The sequence below is a fragment of the Apus apus genome, chromosome 7 (genome assembly GCF_020740795.1).
Source record: "Apus apus isolate bApuApu2 chromosome 7, bApuApu2.pri.cur, whole genome shotgun sequence".
Taxonomy (NCBI): domain Eukaryota; kingdom Metazoa; phylum Chordata; class Aves; order Apodiformes; family Apodidae; genus Apus; species Apus apus.
The window spans coordinates 14,552,396-14,574,260 of NC_067288.1; the positions used below are offsets into that span (position 1 = coordinate 14,552,396).

The window sequence follows — 21,865 nt, forward strand, 5'->3', positions numbered from 1 at the left end:
ATGTTGGTAAGCCCTTAACCTGCTTCAGCCTAGGTCAACAGGAGTTTTACCTTGAAATTAGTAGAAGCAAAATAACGAGTTCTTAAATATCTTGGTTCTGAGCAATAGATGAACAACATAATAACAGTTCTTAGTTCCTTCATGCAAGGGTTTAGATTTTCTGGAGCAAAGTAGAATGAGCATGCTACTAATTATTTTCCAGATGGCAATAAGATATATTCAAACTTTTAAAACAGTCTTCTACAATCTGTACCTGGAACAGGTGTGTTAATTTTTTTTTGTACATACTCCCTGAAAGAAACTGAATAGACTGCTAGAGGAACAGATCCTATAGACAGTGTTTGTGTAAGAAATATGGGAAGTTCTCTTGCCCACTAGGTCCTCCAAAATAATAATACAATTTGCAAACTCAAAAACTCAGTGTGATTTTGAATTAATTTATAACCTTAAAAAGAACTGGGAATAAGATTATTAAACATGCACAGTTCCACCATATATAATCCAGAACTTAAAAATTTTATAGGCAAGCCAAGTTTCTTGTATTTCATTACTAATCTTTTCCAACAATACCAAAAGTAGTTTTATTATAATGAGAATTTTTTTTTCTCAAGTAACTATTTCCTGTGAGCCCCATGTTCCTGTCTGCTGACTTTATTACCATTTTATATGCCATGGACCTTGATACGGCCCTAGCAACCTGATCTAACTTTGAAGTTACCCTGCTTTTGAGCAGGAGGTTGGATCAGAGACCTTTGCAGATCCCTTCAAGCCTGCATTTTTCTGTAGTTCTGATTTTTCTGCACTTTTTCTGTAATTCTATGATTCTACTGCAAGGTTTTCTACAAAAAAACAATGTGTCGAGTGTCCTTTCCACTATCCCTACCACAAATGCAGATGTTTGTCTTACATTCTTACCTGATCACTTTTTGTGGCCCAGACTGATCTCATTTCGTGCATCCTTATCATTCCCAATTTTCACTTTAGGGCTTAGTCTCGTAATTTCTTTTGCTACATTATATAAATATGGTGTAATCTCATGCCTTTAAATAACAAAATCAATATATGTAAACTGATGTGGATTTCTAACTGTTGCCTGTCTCTTATGGTTAAGCTGTTTTCTTCCTGGAATTCTGTCATACTTTACCAAACTGGCATCAGTCTGCTTTTCACTCTGAGAAAGCCAGTATCTCACTGTGATCAGTCCTTAAGAACGTGCTCTTAACCAGCTTCAAACCTTCCTCCTTTATACTCATCTGTCTTGTGGGCCATCTTCAATGAAGCCAACTGTGCTTTTTCCTTTACATCCTATCATCTTCATTTGTCTCCTGTCACCATCTTTATTTCATCTGCCTCCCTGATTGTTTTTTTTAGCAGATCATTTGGAATAATCTCCATTTTCCTCAGTTTCCTGTAGCAGTCCAAGTGTTTGGGCCTCAATTTCCTTCTCTGTTCCTTCTACAGCATGACTGTTGGCGATTTATTCCACAAATACTAACTTAACTAGCATCTATATGTGAAAATCCTGCAGAGCTGCTTCTCCAGTCTAGACTAGAATCTAATTTTTCAAGCAAAAAAGTGCCTATTGACATCACCTTTTAGAGGTCTAGCCTATTTTAAATCTAATACATCCATAGACATTGAACATCGGTCCTTACCTTTCACTTTCATATGTCATTCATGTCATTCAAGGTAGGCAAAACAGCCAGGGTCGTTACCTTAAACTTTGATTTCCAAGTCCGCTCTCCTCTAAATTTCACTGATAGCTCACTAAATTTGTTACTGCCTGTAGGATACAGACATCTTTACCTATTCACATAACAATCTCATGTAAGTTGTCAGTATCACCTGTTGACTGCAACATTTTCTTCTCAGGCTTTGACAAAGCAGTTTTACTCATTCAAAACACTGCTTACAAAGGTAAATTCTTAAACATTATTTTGACTATTCCATCTCTTTTGTTACTTTGGTGATGCCCTTGCACTGTTTTAACAGATGTACATGCCTTGTCTTTACTTTAGAGGTCATTCAGGAACTCAGTTGGAGCCCATGACACTAGTTTTGGCTGTTTGTATAGAAAGGTTTCAAACAAACCTTGGTCCATGCTCTCATGTTTTAGAGAAGAAGCCAATACAGTGGCAAAATCACTGTCAGGAGGCATGAGCAGGACTCAGAGAACTCAAGTAATTGATACTATTGAACAGATAGCCACCTACACTTAAAGCATGAATACCCTCCTGAATGAGGAGGGACCTCTAACCAGGGTCAAACAGGAACAGAGTTTAGATAACAGAGCTATTCAGGAATATATCCTTCATTATCCAGCCTCCAAATCTTGCCCCCTTATTTTCCCTCCCCATAATGCATAAAGAATGACAAAATTACAGTATTTAAACTGATGGTGTGCTGAAACCATTGCTCATCAGCTAGACAAATATTGACACACTCATTTGACCTTTCAATGTTTTTTTTTGTCTTTTGTCTTAACTTGAATTATAACCACTCTGTGGGAAGTCCTTGTTTTTGTTCTGTATTTGTACAATGTCTAGCCAGTGGGATGCTGATCTGATCAAGCCTCACAGGCACTCTGGTAACACAAGTTAAAATACCACTTTCTATTTCTGCTACATCTACAGAGTGGCTGTGGGAATCTGGATTCTATGGCTGCATATGTACCAACTGAGCAATATGCCAAATCCTAATTGCTGGACTACTGCAAAACTATTAAAGGAAATGCAGCAGTATCATCAGGATTTTGAAGTTGATTAAACTATTTTAAGCAACTTCTACATGTAGTCTTTTACACATAAACTGAGAAAACACCATTTGTCAGCCTTCTGCAAGAGCTTCTCTAGAGTTTAATCTATTACTATGGCTAATACTTTGAATATCCTCCTGAAGGAGGAGGGACAACTAACCAAGGTCAAACAGCAACAGAGTTCTCATTCTTTCTGTCTTTTGTCCAAGAGATTATCCACTGTTGATGTATCTTGTAAACCTGAAGGTGAAAAACAGGTTTTCTTGGTAATTTGCACTTCTAAAGGTTCTAACTCATTCAGTATTAAGACTGGGGTAAATACAGCATATTGCATTTTAAGTATTTTGAATTATAGTATCTCTGACTATTTATGCTGCTAATAGCTAAAAGTAGGGGAAATAGTTTTATTATGAGACTGCCCATCTTCCCTCCATGTGTCCTTCTTTTTCATTGCCATCAAGGAAGAGGAAGGCTTTCCTCTTTTTTTCTTGCCTTAATACTCAATAATGAGATAAAATTATTTCTCCATTTAATTTGGGGAAATTAAATCTTGACTTTTACTCCTGTATCAGAAGTTCAACCAAGTGGCTGTCTAGATAAACTAGTTTGCCTCAGAGGTCTTTACCAAGTCCAAAGATAAGACAGTTCATAACTTCATTAGTCATATGCTGGGGCAACTCTATTTCCATACAGCTGAGGGTTTCTGATTAAGAACAAAAAGAAAATAAATTTCTAAAGAAAATTAAGTTGCATTGCTGGAATTGTGAAAAGGCTTGCAAAACTGACCATAGTATCAGTGGTTACAGCTAGTATGTTGTACACTTAAATAGTTTAACCAGAAATATTTTAGTAGCCTTTTACTGCCATATGGCAACCATGTCTGAAGGCACTTCTGTTAATGACTAAGAGGAGGTAGAATACTTCTGTTTAGATTTTAAGCTGTGTGAAAGAAGTCCTAGTATTTCCATAATGCAGAGTTCTTAGCAGGGGAAAAAACCCTCTGTTTCAGGATGAGTTCTGAGTGGCTAAGAATTACAAATAGTTTCTTCTTTCCTCCTCCATCAAATTAGAAAAGGCAATAAACAGTCCTGTCCACACCCCCAAATTAATAGCGAAAAGCAGCAGAATGAGCAGTAGTGAGAAGCAGATCCTATTTCACTCTTAGTCAGGAGAATGTTTATGTTGACATTTAGTCTCAATATAAAAGCTATACTACATGAAAGAATCCTCTTACCCCTCCGAAAATGCAGCATATATGAGAACAAACAAAACCAAATTCCTGAGGATCCTGCTATGCCTCAGACAGTGTCAGAAGGGTGCAAGTGTAACGACTTGAAGCCTGAAGGCAATTCTAGTCAATGTCAGACTTCTGATGCAACACTAACCACAACATCAGACATAGTGTTTTTTATAACAGGGGCAGCATTCTGCTGCCTCCTCTGAATTCATGCACTATGCCATTAAAAATATTTACTTAAGTATGTGCAGTTCCAAGAAAGAAACAGTGCTTTTGCTATAGCACAGACCCTCTGAATTCTTAAAGACAATTTGAAAAATTTATTGGAAACTTCTAAACAAAACAAACCAAAAATACAAAAATAAAATCTGGAAGAAACAGATTAAAGAAGCTGCTCTTGAGTTAATAAAGCCCAAGACAAATTCATATTGAAACGTTTTCTTTGAACATAAGTATGTGTTTCCATCATTTCAAGCAGCATTTGCATGCATCACCTTTTGACACAAGCATTCTGAATCTTTATTGTTGTAAAATGAAGTCACCATATAGACAGGGAAAAAAAAAAAGGGAATAGCTCTACTAATAGTAAATTACCTTTAAATTCTTGCTCGATAAGAATATTACATATCAGAAAGGAAGATAAAAGGGAGGGTGGAAACCAAGATTTTTTTTCATTTAATCTAATTTTTCTAACAATTCTAGAAAATACATGCTAAGAGTTCATTTTTTAAAAAGACATACATTTAAGCCTTGAAAAATTATTGTACCTGTGATTAAATATGAATTATAAATTAATATATTTACCTCATTGTATCAGAAAGATTGCCTCAGTATCAAGAATTGCTTGTTCTTGAGTGATGCAGTATTTTATTGTATGGAAACAACTCATCAAAAATAGATTTGGGGGATGGGTTGGAGTTCAGTTGCAAACATTTGATCACCTTAATGATGGGTTTCCAGTTCAAGAATTGTCCATTCCCCGTGAGGGGATGAACAGTCTTCAGATGAAAAGCTTGCCACTGTAATGCTTGCTGAAGAATCATCAAGTGGAGACATGAGTTCAGTCCACCTACTGAATGTGTCAACTTGTGATGTACCCTGAGGATTCGAACCATCTCGTGCCAGAAACAGTGTTTGATTGATAAGACATTGTGCTAAGTTAAGGTCTTCAGGAACAGAGTTTTTGAAACCTATATTTGAGTCCTGCTCAGATAACAATTGCCTGAGAAGAGTCCAGTCCTGTTCTGCAAACTGCTGATCTTCAAAATCCACATCTAGAACTGCTGTTTCTGAATCCATCCTCTGCTCAATTGCTTCTCCAACATCCATCTCGTATATTGGAGAAAGGGTTTTTGCAGGCCGATGTTCATACATGCAGGTTTGTGCCATTGTGTCATAATCATCTATGTCTCCTGAAATAATTCACAATACTGTACAATGTAAAAAATTGCAGATGATCTTCCCCTCAGGGCTGTGTAGAGCAAAATTTAACTCATTCAGGAAAGAATCCAACCAGGTTAAAAAAGGGGGAATGGAGGGTTATACAAAATTGACAAAATTTGAGGCATTTATTTCCTATATAAAAAACAAACTAGGATTTATAAATTAAGTTAAAGCAGCAATCACCACTGGTAATTAACAATAACCTCCGTAATTAAGTTTCTGATACAGAAAATGACAATGTAAATATACACTTAATGCACACAAAATTTCTCATTTACTACATAAATTAAGTTTAGACCAGGAGGTGCACGGAGGGGATTAATAGAGAATGATTACTGAATGGTGACTTAAGCTGTGTCAGCTTATAAGAGAATTTAAAACAAAACTGTTTATCCACAGACTTATTTCTACACTGCACATGCACAGGCAGCTGCAGGCAAGGGCAAGCAAACAAAAAAAGTAGTACAGTTTTAGTGTCTTCTTGTTCAGTGGTCTGGCTGAACATAGATCATAATCAGCATGTCATTACTCTAGAATACACAATAGCTGTAATCAACACTATTGTATATTTTTATGGGAAAAACAGACTGAATTATTGGTATAAAGACGACAAAACAAAACTAGACAAGTATTCATCTAGCTACATGAAACAAGTTAGCAATTTTCTATATATAAGCATTAGTTCTAAGTATAATCTCTCTTTTAGTAAATAAGCTTTTACTGGTAAAGTTTAGAATTTTAGACATCTCATAAGCTCTAAGTCAGAGTTCAAACCTGCTCCCACTGATGTATATGGCAAATATTCAGTTATATTCAGTGGGAGAAGGATCCAAATTTGTGTATAATATATAAATAAATTACAACAATAATGCATATAGCTGTTCAGGTAAACAGTTCAGTTCAAGTTATTACTGCAGTTATTGCACATCCCATTCAGACATACTATATGTTGTCAAGCAGACAGAACAAATATTAAAATTCCATCCAAAGCTGATGCTGTCAATGTTAGATTGGATCAAAAATAACTGACGTACAGACAACTGCATCCAATCTTTCTTTAAGCATTACGTAAAATCTTGTCTTGTAGTCAAGTTTCTCATTGAACAGCAGGGTCTTGACGGATATTTCAAACAGACAAGCATTCTCTACCCAAGTAAAATACTGAAAAATATTTAAATTTAATATAGTTTCAGCCAAAATTACTTCAGTTCGGGATTAAATCCCAGACAGATTGCTAAAGCTTTCCTTATTAATTTGTTTTTGAATGAATGTTTCTATTTCTGTACATTACCTGGAAGTAAATCAGTATTAGCGCATTCAGTAGTTGCTGGTTGACTGTCTCTCACTTGACCTTCCTGAGTCAGTATCTGATTCTTACTGGCTTCTACAGGTTTTGCAGAGCTGCTCTTTTGCACATCAGAAGTAGTTTCTCTCTGATGAAGATCCAAATGACATGGTCTTTCTTGAGATTTTGCATCACTGTCTAAGTATTTATTGCACTGGTGAAATTCACTAGCCACCTCGTTCTTATTTACTTTTTGTTTTTCCCCTGGACACAAAGTAGCTGCTGAATATACTTTCTCTGGACAATTTTGTTCAGTCATTGAAGCATCTTGATTCTCTTTCCTTGCAATTTCAGTGTCATGAAGGTGTAGGAGAGAACTTTCACTTTTACCGGATCTCTTGTCTCTGTCCTTTTGCTGTTTGCAATCCAGGAATCCATCTTCCATTTCCAGTGAGTATCTTGAATAAAAAGGGTTTTCATGGTGCTCTTGAGAAACACTGTCAAATACTTCTGAAGGAGTAAGAGAATCTCTTGAGTGCTGTTGTGAAGTATGAGTTTCTGCTCTATCATCAGATCCCAATTCTTCACATTCATCTACTGAAAGTAAAACAGTTCGTTTGAAATTTTTAGTTTTAGTAAACCCTTGACTTGCATCGTTTTCTGTTGCATCTTCAAAAGCCAAATTATCAATTCCTTGGAACTGTTGAGTAGGATCATTTGATAGAGTAAAGTTTTCTGCAACATTATCTGCTTCAGATCTGTCATCTTCTGTTTCATCAGCAGAAGAAGAAACTTGGTCTGTTTCCTGAGTAAACTGTGAATTGCCAAAAGTAGAACATTTGCTTTCTCTAGTATTCGTCCTTGCACTTCCTTGATGGGACCAAATTTCAGGTCTTTTTCTCGGTATTTCTTCATCACTCGTTGAATTAACACGGAAGAGATCAGAACCCTCTTTTTTCATTTTCACTTCTATTTTTAGGCTGCTGTCATAAATTTTTAATTCCTCAGGTGTACTTGTGTCACTGCTGCTTCTTCCAAGAAAATCATGGCATAACATCGTGCTGCATTTAGAAATCCCTCTTTCATTGGATCCTTCATCATCCTGAGAGCCTCCAGCATCATAATCTTCTGATCTTGGTTTTATATCATCAGAGGATGTGGTTGCACTGCCAGTATCTGATTCAGGACTCTCTTTTGGATCTAGTGCACCAGTACTCCAGTGATCCACAAAGGGAATTTCTGCATTTTCATGGTTTTCAGGCATTTCTGTAGGATCTATAGGCTCTGTGTAACTAGGTGAATATTTTTCTGTTATTTGTTCTGTGGAACACTCTGAAACATCATCTAAATCTGCTGTAACAGATTTGTATTCAGTCAAGGCCGAGATATCACCCAGCCCAGCAGCTGTAAGAAACCCCTCCACATGACTCTGAGGCAACGACGTCTCATCCTCTTTATCAGTTATCGTTTGGGAAAAGTTTGGCAAAGCATTTTTGCTGTAGTTAAGACCTGTTTCACAGTTTAATTTACCACTTTGGTCAGTACAGACTTCTGCTGCTTTTGAATGTTTCACCAGTTCTCCTGAAGCAGTAGCCTTTTGATTGGATTCCTTGGAAAAGTCAGAATATCCATCACTGGAAGACTGTGCATGGCAATGAGATGCAGCTGTATTATCATCTTTCTCTGTCTCTTCAATATTTTTAATTCCAGTCTGATTGTCACAGATTTGTCTTGCTTCCATTTCATTTTGCAGTGAATTGTGCAGTTTAGAAAGAGTCTCTTTTGTAATTAGAGAAGAAGATTCAGATTGTATTTTGTATTCCACATTTTCAGAAGGATCTGATAATTTTTGTTTATTGGGTTGACAAGGTGCCAGCAGTTTATCTTCGTTGCTACTTTCCATCACAGATTTTAAAGATTCATTTTGCTTTGGAGAATAGTATTGATTATTGTCATGAGGCTGACCTGCCACAGCATCACCCATGTTTTTTTCCACTTTCTGTCCTGAACTTCTCTGCTCAGAGGCATGCACATTCTTCTGGACAACAGGAGATTCACTCCTTGAATGTTTTTGGGCAGATGACTGAGATTTTAATACAGGTTGCCCTGGTGTTTTCAGTTTTGAGTCTTTATTATTCATAATCTCAGTGTGCTTTGATGGAGTTTTAGGTGTTATTTTTGCAGTTACTTTTGCTGCAGGTGTTTGTGGCTGCTTAATGCTCTTCTTCTTGGCTGAAGGATTTTTTTCTGGTAATGTTGTCTGAACCAGATGTTGTAACACATTTTTGTCTTCATTATGTTTTGGAGACATGCCTGATTTCAGGGAATTTGGTGATTCCCCCTGAGGTCCTAATAAACAGGAGAAAAAAAAAAGACTATAAAGATTATATATGTCAAAGAATATTCACCAAATTTTGTTTATGTTGAGAAGCAGTTAACTTTTTATATAACTATATGATTTAAGGCTTGATAAAGAATTAAGAATTGAGATATTAAACAAATACTAGACAAAAATACTGTCTTTCATTTACATAACATCTTCGAATCTAAAACACTGGATAGACTGTACATCAAGGAATTACTTCAAGCTGTAGCTGAAGTAGTCATCACTGCAGCAGATCTCTAACAGGACAAAGAAACACTGCACAGCAGCTTAGCACAGGAAGTGATAGGTACTGTGTTCAATTTATAGTGTGGAGGAAATGAAAGTAGGCAGGAAATAATTACATTAGTTTTAATGTGATTAGAATACCAGAATTAATATCCCTGCTCTGCCAGAAAATACTACAAGATCTCTAATGACCACAAATTGACAGGACCTGTGTTTTCTATATCATAATCTATTTTGGAGAATACAACTTGAATATTCTTCCCTCCCCAGTAAGTGCCAACCCCAAATAAGATTAAAAAGAGCTTCATCATTAATACTGTATCTTCATAAAGTAGAGTTTCTTCTCTGTAGTCTACAATGGCATTTTCCACATTTGATAGAAATAACTGTTGAAATCAAGTGTTTGTGGGGTATGTCAGTGTCAGTAGTGCTGTCTCCAGAGGGGATGACCAAAAAAGGGAGGCAAAGTAACAGTTTCTGAAGTCTGCAGTCCACGTTTTTGATGCATATTATAAATGCTTGACCTGCAGAGTTTCTCTTGAACTCAGTCATGGTTGCAAGTGCACAAATGCAGGGGATTGGCAAATAAAAGACTGTGGAGCAAATTAAACAAGCAGAAGAAAACACCGATTGACAGTGAAGACCATCTTGTAAATGTTTTGAAGTTGACACACATTCATTTGCATTTTACAGTTTAGGATTGTCACCAAAATAGAAATATGGAGAATAAAGAGAATTGTTAAGATTTTGCCACATGCTTATGCTAAAAAGAAAAAAAGAAAAAGACAAAGCTTTGCATAATACTGGCAGACTGTTTCACTGGTTTATGAAACTTTACCTTGATTCTTGGGAGAATTGGTAGGTGTGTTTTGAGGCTTTTGCTGTGTTGCAGAATTGCTACTCACATTCCCTTTTTTCTTTATAACAGCTTGTGCATTTTGTTCATTACATCCTTTTCCAGTTGATTTTTTCATTACACTACAAAGAAATTATTGCATCCATTATTTCCAAGCATAAGATCCAGCAACATTTATGTTTTAATATGCACACAGGTATAAACATTGAAAATGCCACCTAAAAGGTATTTTTTGAAAATAAAATGTATGTGTATATATACTTATATATAGACACACACAAATGACCAATTTCACAATTAAACAGTGCTTCAGCTGTCTTCTTGTCTGGTTTAATCTAAGCTATGCCAGAAACAGTAAATTTACAACACCTTTTGTAAACATTAACTGTTCCAGTGTGCAGAATTCTGAATGACCTATAACAATTAAAAAACAATTAGCATGAAACAATCCAACACAAAAAAGCCAAACGAATGTTATTGTTACAGCAATGTTTCCAATAGCTAATTCCATTTGTTTTTCTAATAACATGCAATAGACAACCACTCTCAGATGAAAAAGAACAAGTTGACTTAACAGTAAGTTTAATAGTTCACCTGAATTTTTTTTTCACACACATGTAAGCAGCATATTGATTTGTAACATACCTGCTTGTTGTGATATTAGCCTCAAGCTCAGTCCTTTTTTTGTTGGTGATCCCATTTGTCTTCACAGATGACTTTGTTTTCACTATTGTAAAGTAAATTCAAAGTTAATATATTAAGTACTGAAAAAAATCTAATATATTAAGATCAGCTATTGAAAATGGTATAGATGCTGAATTTGTGGAACTTTTATCATTTGATATAGTTATCAGTTGATCATAAAATGAAGTCAGTTAAGAGAGGAGAAATTTAATATTCTTAATTTACAGGGAAAGAAAGTGACTTATCAATCTACAGTAGATTTTTTAAAATTTTTTTAAAGCTTTCCAGGCTGGTTTTCAGTGGAAGACCAGCCAGGGACAAGCCAGAAGGGGACTTCTAGGGGAAAAAAAAATAAAAACAAAAATTTACCAGTCTGTTTTTTCCCTTCCTCTACTAGTTTATTCTCTTTGGGTTCCTCTGTCTGTTCAATGGCAGGTTGGATATCTATGCCTGAGTTTCCTGACTTGCTGGAAGTTCCTGCCACAGTCACTAAGGAGGGAGATTCCTTCCCTGTGGTTTTTTTCAATGGTTTTGTTTTGATCTGCACAGTTGAGGTTACTGTCAGCGCTTTAGGTCTGGCACCTGCAATTTTTCCTTCATGATTCTTTATTCCTTTGCCACTTCCTGAATTTTTTTGTCCACTTGCAGGTGATGTCTTCTCTATATCTTGCTTGGTAAGCAAGCTTTCAGCCTTCACATGTCCATTATTTTCTGTTTTTGTCTTTATAACAGCTCTAGCCTTTGGTGATGCAGCTTTTTCTCCAGGTTTTGAATCCTTTGTAATCTTGGAAACTATTTTTTTGCCATCTTTCCCCTTTACATCCTCATGCTTTGCAGCCTTATTAACAGTGCTTCTGTTGGTGCTTGATGTATGTCCAGATGCTCCTAATCCATCAGATTTCATTTTATCCTGATTAGTGGAAGAATCTCCCCAGCAATCTTTCTTGCTGTGTTCCGTCCGGAAAGTATTCCTTATACCAGTAGTTTCAGTAATAGGTTTCTTTAGCTAGGAAAAAAAGCATCAGAAAAAAACAACAACAAAACATAAAGCATTTATAAAACCAACCTATCCATAATATTTAATTTCTGAGACTTTTTAAGTACTACATGAAACTAAACCAACAAGATTCAGCGTATACATAATTTTTTAAATTATATTTTTGCTCAGATTGTTGGTACCAGAAATAAGTAGAGAGTATAGTAACTATCCATGTGAAATAGTGCTCTGTACAGAAGATAGAGAAATATTTAGGTAGGGCTTAACTTTTACTTTGGACAAGTTACTCTAATGTTACTAATATCTGCTGAATTAAGAAAACTTCCTTCAAGTTCTATGCATTTATTCCAAAGAGGAATAAAGCTTATGAATTATTACAAACATAAAACAAAAAATTAGCTTTATAATACATGTGATGTTTTAACCATTACCAACAGTGTATCCACCAGATGAGTGAAAGCATTCATTCTTTCTCTTAGAAAAAGATACATGTTGAAACATGGAGAATGAAGTGCATGAAATGGAATCTTCCTGATGCCACTGTCATTACAATGTATCCAAGACCATCGGATCATGTGAAACCTATACTGTTTATCTACCAAATAGTAATGTAATATTGAGTCTGAGTCTCAAATGGAAGAGTTGCTGAGGACACTAAAAACCATTTTTCCAGGGCAGGGAGTGTAACAGACTCAGTGCTGTGGTGACTTGTAATAATGGCAGAGATTCATTAGCTCAGTAGCAAACCATTTGCTCTGGGAAACAGATCAGTTTCATTACGTAGCAACAGGGGAATGTGTGATTCTGAACACAAATTCCTGTCTTTTATTTGAGCTTATCTGTTTGAAAATGTAGCAGAGCATAGGCTGAGTCCTAAGATTTTTCCAGCAATGGACGTAACTGATTCTGCAGCAATAACAGTTCACAAAAAAAAAAAATAATTCAAAAGCAAGTTCCATTAAATAACAAATGAATACTTAATTTAAAAGACATGATGAAAATAGTTTTGTTTGCATGCTCCTGAGTATTTTTGATGTTTGGATATAAATGTTTACCTGAGAACTAGTGAATACAGGTTTTTTGCCAAGTCTTCGGTCATCACCCTTGTCAAATGCAGCTGTAAAAGGAACAAGCAGTTTCTTGACGATTTAGCAGGAAAGAAGGGAGACAGAAAACAATCCATACCACTCAATTCACATAATTTGAAATCAGAAAGCAGTTCTCTGCATTCTGTAGTAATTACAGGAAGGCTAATTTTGATGACATGGCAGATGTTAAGTTGAAATAGATGGGTTTATGTCCAGAACAAGAAAATGTGGTATCTGTAATTAAGTGACATGGCCATAAACAAGGCAACTCTTATGTTTCCCCAGTTCCATACTAAGACACTTTTGTTTATCCATGCTTTGCTCACTTCAAGCTTGCTGGGCAGTGAGACCTTTGAAAGTGTATTCAAATAAGCAGAAAGAGAGACCTTCAAATTTAGAACACTAATGACTTAAGTGATATACTGTAGAATATTATATTAGTTAAAGAGGAGATTAATTACATGAAAGTAAATTATATCAGTTTTCAAAAGTGACAAAGTAAAAATATCTAACTGTACACAGTAAGATCATAGTTCCTCTCCAGACAGCATGCACCATAATGTCATGAGAGTTATCCCTGTGATTGTCATGTGGAATTTTCATGCAGTGAATGGCTTTTTTTTTTCCTGACTGGTCTACTCTGGGAGGGAAGCATTTTTCAATAAAGCCTTTAAATCAACTGTGCTTGCAGAATACAAAAAGGATATTTATAGACACTGTACAGACCCAGAATCAATAAGGTTTCATTTTTGTTTGTATTGTTTCACATGATAAAAGGTTTTGCAAAGGATGTTTAAAGAAATTTAAGCATTCAGTGCCTCATGTTCTGACATACAAAACAATGTATCCATGTATAATACAAACAAAAATTCTGCTCAATTCCTATTGAGGACACTAAAAATAATCTTACACATCTTTAAAAATCACACAAAAGGTATGCTGAAAATGGCACCCCAGGGATCTAATCCTTTTTCTAGCAATGACTCTGCACATTAATACATACCAACATATTAAGACAAAAGCCATATAAACTTGTGCCTAAGAAAGCACAAGACATGTTGTGAATAAAACCCCCTACAATATCATATGTCTTCTTTTGGTGTTTTCCCTCCTCTGTTGCAGCCTTCTAATTCTATATAAGTTAAATTTCTAGAAAATAAACCAGAAATCTTTAAGATTAAAGTTGATTTAAGTTATCCTAGACATACTTCACTTGAAGGTTAAAATTTGTCTAAAAATGTGTCTAAAAACTGTCAAAGTATAATCACTTTGCCTGTAATGAAAAAAGGATAATTAATGCAAGCATTTCAGCCTGTTTACATTAAAAAATGTATGCTTGCTTTGAGTTACAATTTAATCTAAAAGAAAACAAACAATTCTGGGCAACATGGGAGTTTGGACAAGTAATGCCCACCTCTGTCTTAATTTTAGGCAAAGCAGCCTAAACATGATTTACATTAATGACACAATCATCCTAAAAATAAAACACCCCAAAACCAAATAAAAAAACACCCTTGTTTCTAAAGGCAGCTCTTCAGCTTCTGAAGGATTTCATAATCCAGAAAGAAATCATAAACCTATTCTTTACAGTAGCAGTGAGATGTTATTTGCATCCCTAAATCATGCTTAGAAAGACTGTCACTGCCTCTTTCTCTTAGCATGTAATTGTAGAATAAAACTTTCATCTATCTATAGGTGTAAAAAATTTTATAACTATCATATCCTAGCTACTGATGTCTTTAATGAGGACACCAAAATGTTTATTTCTCCTTTGAATCAAAAGTGATTTGATTTCAGACAAGTCTTTAATGCATTCTTTTATTTTAGAACACTGTACTGTCAAAGCTAATATTCAACCATAACCCGACCTCCATCGTCAGTTCCTCACCCTCAGAATAATTATGTACTTCAAAACAAAGAAATGGTCAGAACAAAAACTCCTTTTTGTTGGAAGTGCTGCCTGCTAAAATTTTGAGAGAACACTATGCAGCTCCTTAGGGGCTCTCTGCAGCAGCACACACAATATCACAATACCAATCAACTGTGAAGTCTATCTGCATTTACTCACAGTGCACAAGATCAGCATTATGCAAGAGACAAGCAATATTTATACAGTATGTAGACAGCGATAGAAGGTAGAAAATGAGTTCACAGAGTGGATAATCTGCTTTGTGCACATGTAATTCATTCATGGTGCTTATCCTTAAATATGAGACAGATGAGGTTTTTAATCCTACTGCAGTATTTTCAGTAATTCAGAGTAGCTGTAAATAAGAATAGAATCTGTCTACATAGTTGGTTCCTATTACACACACTCCTAGAAAGAAAAGTAGGGTCGACTTTTCACAGAAAATGACCTACTGCTTTCCATGTTTGAAACTAGCTAAGCATGCTGTCATGCTTCTATTCTAAAATACCACTTTGAAAACCTAGAGCATCACAAATTGTGCTTTAATTTTTATCTGACTCCACAATACCACCTACATTTTCATCTACTAAAGAGATTACATTCCAATGCCATTTGATGCCAGACATACCTGCTTGTATTTTCTGTTGATGCTCTGTCCTCATCAGCTTCCAGCCTTCTGTGTGACGAACAGCATAAAAAGACTGAACCAGGAAGACCCAGAGCTTACCACGCAGAGCCTGGATCCTGCACGTAAAACCCTGTGTTCAAGTAACAAATCAGCAGCTGGCGAGGGGCATATTGTCATAGCAACCAGTCATTATTCCTTTCAGAATCTACTTACTCCCTAAGCTAGATCAATGATGTCATCACTTACATTTTATAATGGCCTGGTAGATGGAGATGCTGGTTTTGAAGCATTATTGCCCACCACAGTAATTTTTACAGTTCTTTAAAACCAAGTCACTCCAAGGCACAGCACTAGAAAATACCACATTCCTGTTTTTTTCCTCTCCCTTTTTTTTTTTTCCAGATGCACCCCATAATAGCTCTTTACTGTCATCTGTGTCACAACAAGGTCAAATACTCTAGGGAAAAATAATGTATCTGATTAAATTTTCATTGCTTTTACCAAGAAGATCTACAATAGCACCAGATTGCAGTAATTTATTCTGCATTTATTTTTCATTCTTTGCTTGTAGCATCATTCTGGATTTAAATCAGTATATCATATAATTCATTAATTATCCCCAGTATTACAGTCAATCAGAGCTAAAATGTCATTATTTTGACTGCGTGAATATACATGGCATGATTGAAACGTGAAGACTGACACCTCCCCCCAGTCCCAAAAAAAACACACTAGGGGCAGTCCTTGCTTCAGAGGACAGTCTTAAACAAAAGCAAATGTGGCTGTGATGTGACTTTTACAAAAAGGAAATGGGGAAAAAGATACATGGAGAGAAAAATAAGCTTTCTTCACCTGTAGGTTTAAGGTAATGCAACATTTTTCCAGGTTTTTTTCCCATCACAAATTTAAAGTGATAGTACAGAACAACAGAGCAGTGATGCTCTTGGGACATAAATTCTCAATAATACCCTTTTTTTAAAATTGTCATAGGTTTCTCTCGGTTTATCTTCAAAAGAAAAAAGTATTAACACCCAGTAAACAAAGGCTAATGTTTTCTGCACTTCCAGCAGGACCTTGGATTTATGCAGATACATTTCTGCATGACCACAGCTGCAGGATTGAGCCACCTGAGCTCAAACCATATCCTCTGATTTGAGCCATTACGTGAAACAATACCAGAATAGTTTTTCCTAAAACACTGTACATTGAGAAACCTACCATCTCCTTGACATTTGTGGAGTCCAACAATGTATCCACAGCTACAAGAAGAAAGCAGCTATTTTCATTATTAATACTTTTTTCAACTGCATTAAAAATTAGTTCTAGAAGGTCAGGTTTGCTGGTCATTGCTTGTGCCTGAGGGAAGAACAAAAGACAGCAGTTTAAAACAAAAGAGTGCACTCTGTATACAAAAGCATTGCTAAGCAGAAAAGATCTGATGTCACACTCAGCAGGAGCTATTCCAAACCTCACTAACCTAAATTTTAGGAACAAGCACACTGATCAATTCTTCATTCTAAGACAAAATGTTGTAACATCTCCCCATTACTTTTTTAAATCCTCTATACATATTAGAAAAATCTTTCATGGGAGACATGAACCAGGTTAGATTACTAGATATGTTCTCACCCGGACCTGCTGCATTACCCCATTCTTGCAAATTGCAACAAAAATCAGTTGAAGTTTGAGTTAACTAATATTCATAGGTACACACTGTTGTAGCCACCCAAAAGCTTTTGCGAAGCTTATATATCTACTTACCTATTTGCAACACAAAAATGAGACACGTAACCTGAACACATTATCAACCCTGCACATCCAAGTATTAATAAGCTTTAAAATAACACAGAAAAAATCCCCACCTCCAAAAAAACCCACAGCACTGCCTAATTTTTTTTATTTTTTTTTTAATCTTCCACAGAATTGTTCTTTAAAGCAAAAGTTTAAACTATTTTGATTATTTAGCAGCCTGAAGTATCTGGAGTCTGACATAATTCAGTTTACTTGGAAGCAGACAATAACTTGAGGGCACTTTTACCTGCAACAAAACAGAGAAGCCTTCACTTTGTACTACATGCAGGAAGTTTGCCACAATAAATGTTACACATTCTTCTTGTAGCCTAGATGCCAAGGCCACAGCTGCCTCTGTCCATTTCACTTGGGGAAGACTATTGATCAGCCGGTCACTCTCCATCAAAAAGGAAGCTGCATTCTTGTGGTTCTTAAAATAAAAACAAATTAGCCTGTTGCCAAGTAATCTCCTAAAGAGTTACTGCTTGTAAAATAGCTTCTGTTCAGTTACAAAGCACTTACACAAGGATCCAGTCCTTTATTAATTTCCCTTCATTAAAAAATTTAAGATTTTGATAATTCTGAGCATTATACCTACCTTTGAAATTACAGCTGAAAAAGAAAAAAAAAATCTACTTCTGTTTTGCCTGCTGAAGTTAGGCAGTAAAGTTTTATTGTGTTTTTTCAACTGTATGTCATTACATACTGTGGTCCTGAACAAAGCAAGGCAAGGCAAATGTTAGCTGGAGAAATTGAATAGAGAAAAACCTTTTCGGTCACTGGAAAATGTAGTAACGGAAGTTTTGGGTCAGTGTGGATTGCCTAGCTTTTGGGATACATAAATACTCAAGCATTTTCATAGTTTTGAATCCTTTTGCTTTATTTAAAGCAGACATCAAATATTTGTCTTCAAGAGTTTTAACTGAACTTACCCTCTTTTTTGTCTGTTGTTTCTCTTAAGAAACATAAAATTCTTATGTTTATAGTTAAATTTAAAACAAGCAAACAGATTTCCTAATATTTATTCCCCTGGTCTGTACCTTTGGTTCTTTTGTACTTGTGTAAGTATTTGCATTGCCTCATCAGCACAGTGCCCGAGGGCAACTTCTCCTGGCTAACTCGTCTCTTAAGAGCTTGCAATTTCTTGTTATCCACATTAGAATGGATTGAAAGCTCTACTTAACATGACCTAGCAGGTCACTGATAAATTATGCAGTAAGATCAGTAACAATATAGAAAGCAACAATTCAGATAAATATTTAACACAAAATCCCCTACTGTAAATTCAGATTGAAATCGTATTTGTTCATACAAAGTAGAAAACTGGGATGATTTTCTTCATGTATATTGTAGTGAAGACACAAAATCTGGCCAGCCATTGTTCAGCTGTATTTATTATTTTACTGACTTACGGGCAAAACCAGTTTCCTTCTATGCGTATAAGGTAAATTCAGGATTAAATATATGCACATGGTTTGATCTTGTGCCCACTAGACTCGATTACAAGCTTTTGGAATGTCCAAAATTCAGTCCCTGCTGATAAGGCAATAAGCTTTTACCTCCATTAGACACTTCCAGTGAAATATTAAAAGCCGTCATTGCCTTCTAATTAAATCAGTAGTTAGTAGGACTGGCTCTAACTGAATTTTACTTCTCTTGTTATATTTTTTCAAAGCTATTCTAAAGTGGACTCCACTTGACTCATCTAAAAAATTGGTAATTTTTTTGCATGTAGTTGAGAGACCAGAGTTAAATAACTGAACAGTGTTTTTAAAATGTGCTTCCATTTTCATGTTTCTCTGTTCATAATTGTGTCTTCCCAGAGATTTTCTGATTAGCAATCTCCTTTTCTTTGCACCTTTTCTTCTTAAAGACCTGCCGCATATTGACTAGGTTTTACATTTGCAAGACCAATAAATGAAAGGATCAGGGGAGTCACACTGTTTTAACTGGATGTAACTTAAGTTTTACAGCAGGGAACTGCAGCAGCAAAGAGGTTCGTAAAACATACAGTAGCCCCTGCAAAACAATTGCTAGAGTTTTTCTTCTTCCAGCAGCCTTAAGCATTTTTGCAGATTATGAAAAACTCCACTGGGAATGCCACAAGTTCTTGGATTCAGTGTCTTAATAGCTCAGAGTTAAATGATCGCTCAACAGAACTGTTTTTGTGGGCAGATTATTAGTTTTACAATTCTAAAAGCGTTCTAAACTTCAGTCCATACAATACCAGTGAATCTTGCAGAGACCCACCAATGCAAATTTTAAATCAGTAAAATGAGCTGGGTACAGAGCTGGAGCAGTATAAAGCCCCACAGTGCCATGATTGTTCGCAAATATTAGTAGCTTAAGGATACCTTATGTATTTTAACAGAAACTGTAACCAGAGCATCCAGATATAGTAAGCACAGACGGAAAGGAAGGCCTGATGTGTCTTTAGTTTTACCTTCAAGCTGTCCTGCTAATGTGGCACAAGGGTGCCTGGAGGGAAGCATAGAGCTGTGTCTACATACACTTGTGTCTACACTGCACACCTGGGCTAGTTTGGAGAGGGGTGGGGATGTAACTGTGATCAGCTGTAAATCAGAATAACTGATCCTGAAAGCCTTAAAACTTCTCAAATATTTACACAATATGTGACATACAAAGCTGTACGTATATTCTATGAATAACAGTATACTAATCTAATGGCAAACACCATATCTTAAGAGTTAGAGCTACAACCTTTCTTCTGTTAGAAATTACGCATTGTGATAGGACTGTTTGGTTTCTATAACTGTGGCATGTAACCCAAACACAGTATCAACCATGCACATCAAATATGTGGAGCTTCTCTTGGTATAGCCACACAGCTCTGAAATCTCGTTTTTAGGCTTTCATCAAAATATGCAGTAGCAGCTGCCACTCACAGCTGATCTGCTGGCCTCAGCACTTTATGGAATAAGTACTCCATCAAAGTAATCTCAAGAAAAAACAGTCCCAAGAAGCCTTCACAGCCCTTTGAATGTAGGGCAGTTCTTGACCAGACCATTTAAGGGTACATCTCACAAACTATGAGTATGTTTGACAGTGTGGGTAGCCATACCTGAGCTATTTAGATTGGATAACAACAGTAACAGACACAGGGACAGGAACTTCAGCATCAGATAAACAAGACATCACATACTTAGCTGTCTGGTGTGTGCTAGAACTAAAGTCATCCTGTGAATGTTACCTGAGCTGGTTGGATTAAACTCTGTGTATGGCAGTCCACATTACAGTCACATATGTATACAGTCATGTCTGGCAGCAGCTGTACAGGTTTACCTTCAGCCCCTCTACCTACCCTTCCTGTCTCTGTTACAATTCTGGATATTTACAGTGTAATTACTGAACCAAATGCCTGCTAACAGGTCTAGTTCAAAGCAGTTACTTTTAAGTCAGCTCTGAGGGTAGTTTTATACAGAAACACAATTAGAAAATATTTAAGTGTAGGCAAATTGGAATAATATAAATATGTGCCATAAAAAATGAATGTTGAGCTTTGAGGGCACCAATTCAGTACTGTTATCTGAGAAGCAGAAGATAGGTATGCTGTACGGTTACTTTGTTGTTGAAGAGTCAGCTTGACTGTAAACAAATGGCTTGTGATCAGTGATAATCAGTGATCACCTGAATTCTGAAAAAAAATAGTACATTTTTTTCAAAGTTAGAATATAGGCAAAGAGGAAAAGGCCATCACAAATGATGAATGCCACCACCTAACACAGAAATTGAAACAGCAGTTTGCTGTTCCTCAATATCTGAATACATACTGCTAGGCTATTTCACAGCTGTGTTTCATAAGCTTATTTTGTATTATTATGCTGGACTTGGATGTGATTATCACTAGACTGTGACATGAAGCATAACAACAATATCTGCACATCAAAAGCTGTTTTTACATCTGTTATTTAAATGGGAACTTACGTGTTATAAACCAAATTAATTATGTCTTCAGTTACATTGCACAGCTAGATAAGGAAAAAATAATCACATTGCTCTATTTTTATATAAAGCACATTATACAGTACTTACCAAAGAGTTAATCAACATAACAAGACAGTTGTTTTGAAGTTCAGTAGGTAAACTGGCAAAGCTTCTCTCTGACAAACATTTTGCAAAATGTTTTCCTACCCATCTGTTGAAAAAAAAAAAGTTTTTCTTAGAACATTTTTCATCTTCCTTTACCTATCTTCACTTCTTAGTATCAGTGATACTTCTAAAGTGTTGGGAAGGAAAAAGATGTTTGAAATGCAAACATTTTATATGCCAACTTCTCCCCAGTCTTGCAAAGTGAAATAATTTCCATACTTTATTTTACTTACTTCATGCAAGCCGCATACAGGTTTTCCACTCCCAATGAATGAGCAATAGCCATGCATTCTAGTACAGGTTGCTGTTTTCCAGGAACTGGCTAGAGTTGTTAGCAAATTGCCACAGTTATTGCACATTCTGACTTAAAACTGTACAGAAGTAAAAGATCTTCAGTTCAAACAAGTACTTTTAGCTACCATGCTATTTAAGTTTGTTTGCCTTTATACAGAATAGGGAAGTCATCTCCTT

General features: G+C 35.9%; 1 protein-coding gene across 1 annotated transcript in view; it reads right to left on the reverse strand.

Moving 5' to 3' along the window:
• Nucleotides 1-2,909: 2,909 nt before the first annotated feature.
• The window catches only part of BTBD8 (BTB domain containing 8), a 34,588-nt gene continuing 15,632 nt past the window's right edge, over nt 2,910-21,865 (reverse strand). Inside the window, exons 7-17 of the mRNA XM_051625205.1 lie at nt 21,628-21,716; nt 21,338-21,440; nt 17,532-17,714; nt 16,712-16,849; nt 15,494-15,623; nt 12,924-12,985; nt 11,241-11,877; nt 10,833-10,914; nt 10,170-10,309; nt 6,727-9,069; nt 2,910-5,404 (exon numbers count right to left, since the gene is read on the reverse strand). Coding sequence (XP_051481165.1) covers nt 4,935-5,404; nt 6,727-9,069; nt 10,170-10,309; nt 10,833-10,914; nt 11,241-11,877; nt 12,924-12,985; nt 15,494-15,623; nt 16,712-16,849; nt 17,532-17,714; nt 21,338-21,440; nt 21,628-21,716 — 4,377 coding nt within the window. The 3' untranslated portion in view covers nt 2,910-4,934. The remainder of the gene's footprint in view (nt 5,405-6,726; nt 9,070-10,169; nt 10,310-10,832; nt 10,915-11,240; nt 11,878-12,923; nt 12,986-15,493; nt 15,624-16,711; nt 16,850-17,531; nt 17,715-21,337; nt 21,441-21,627; nt 21,717-21,865) is intronic.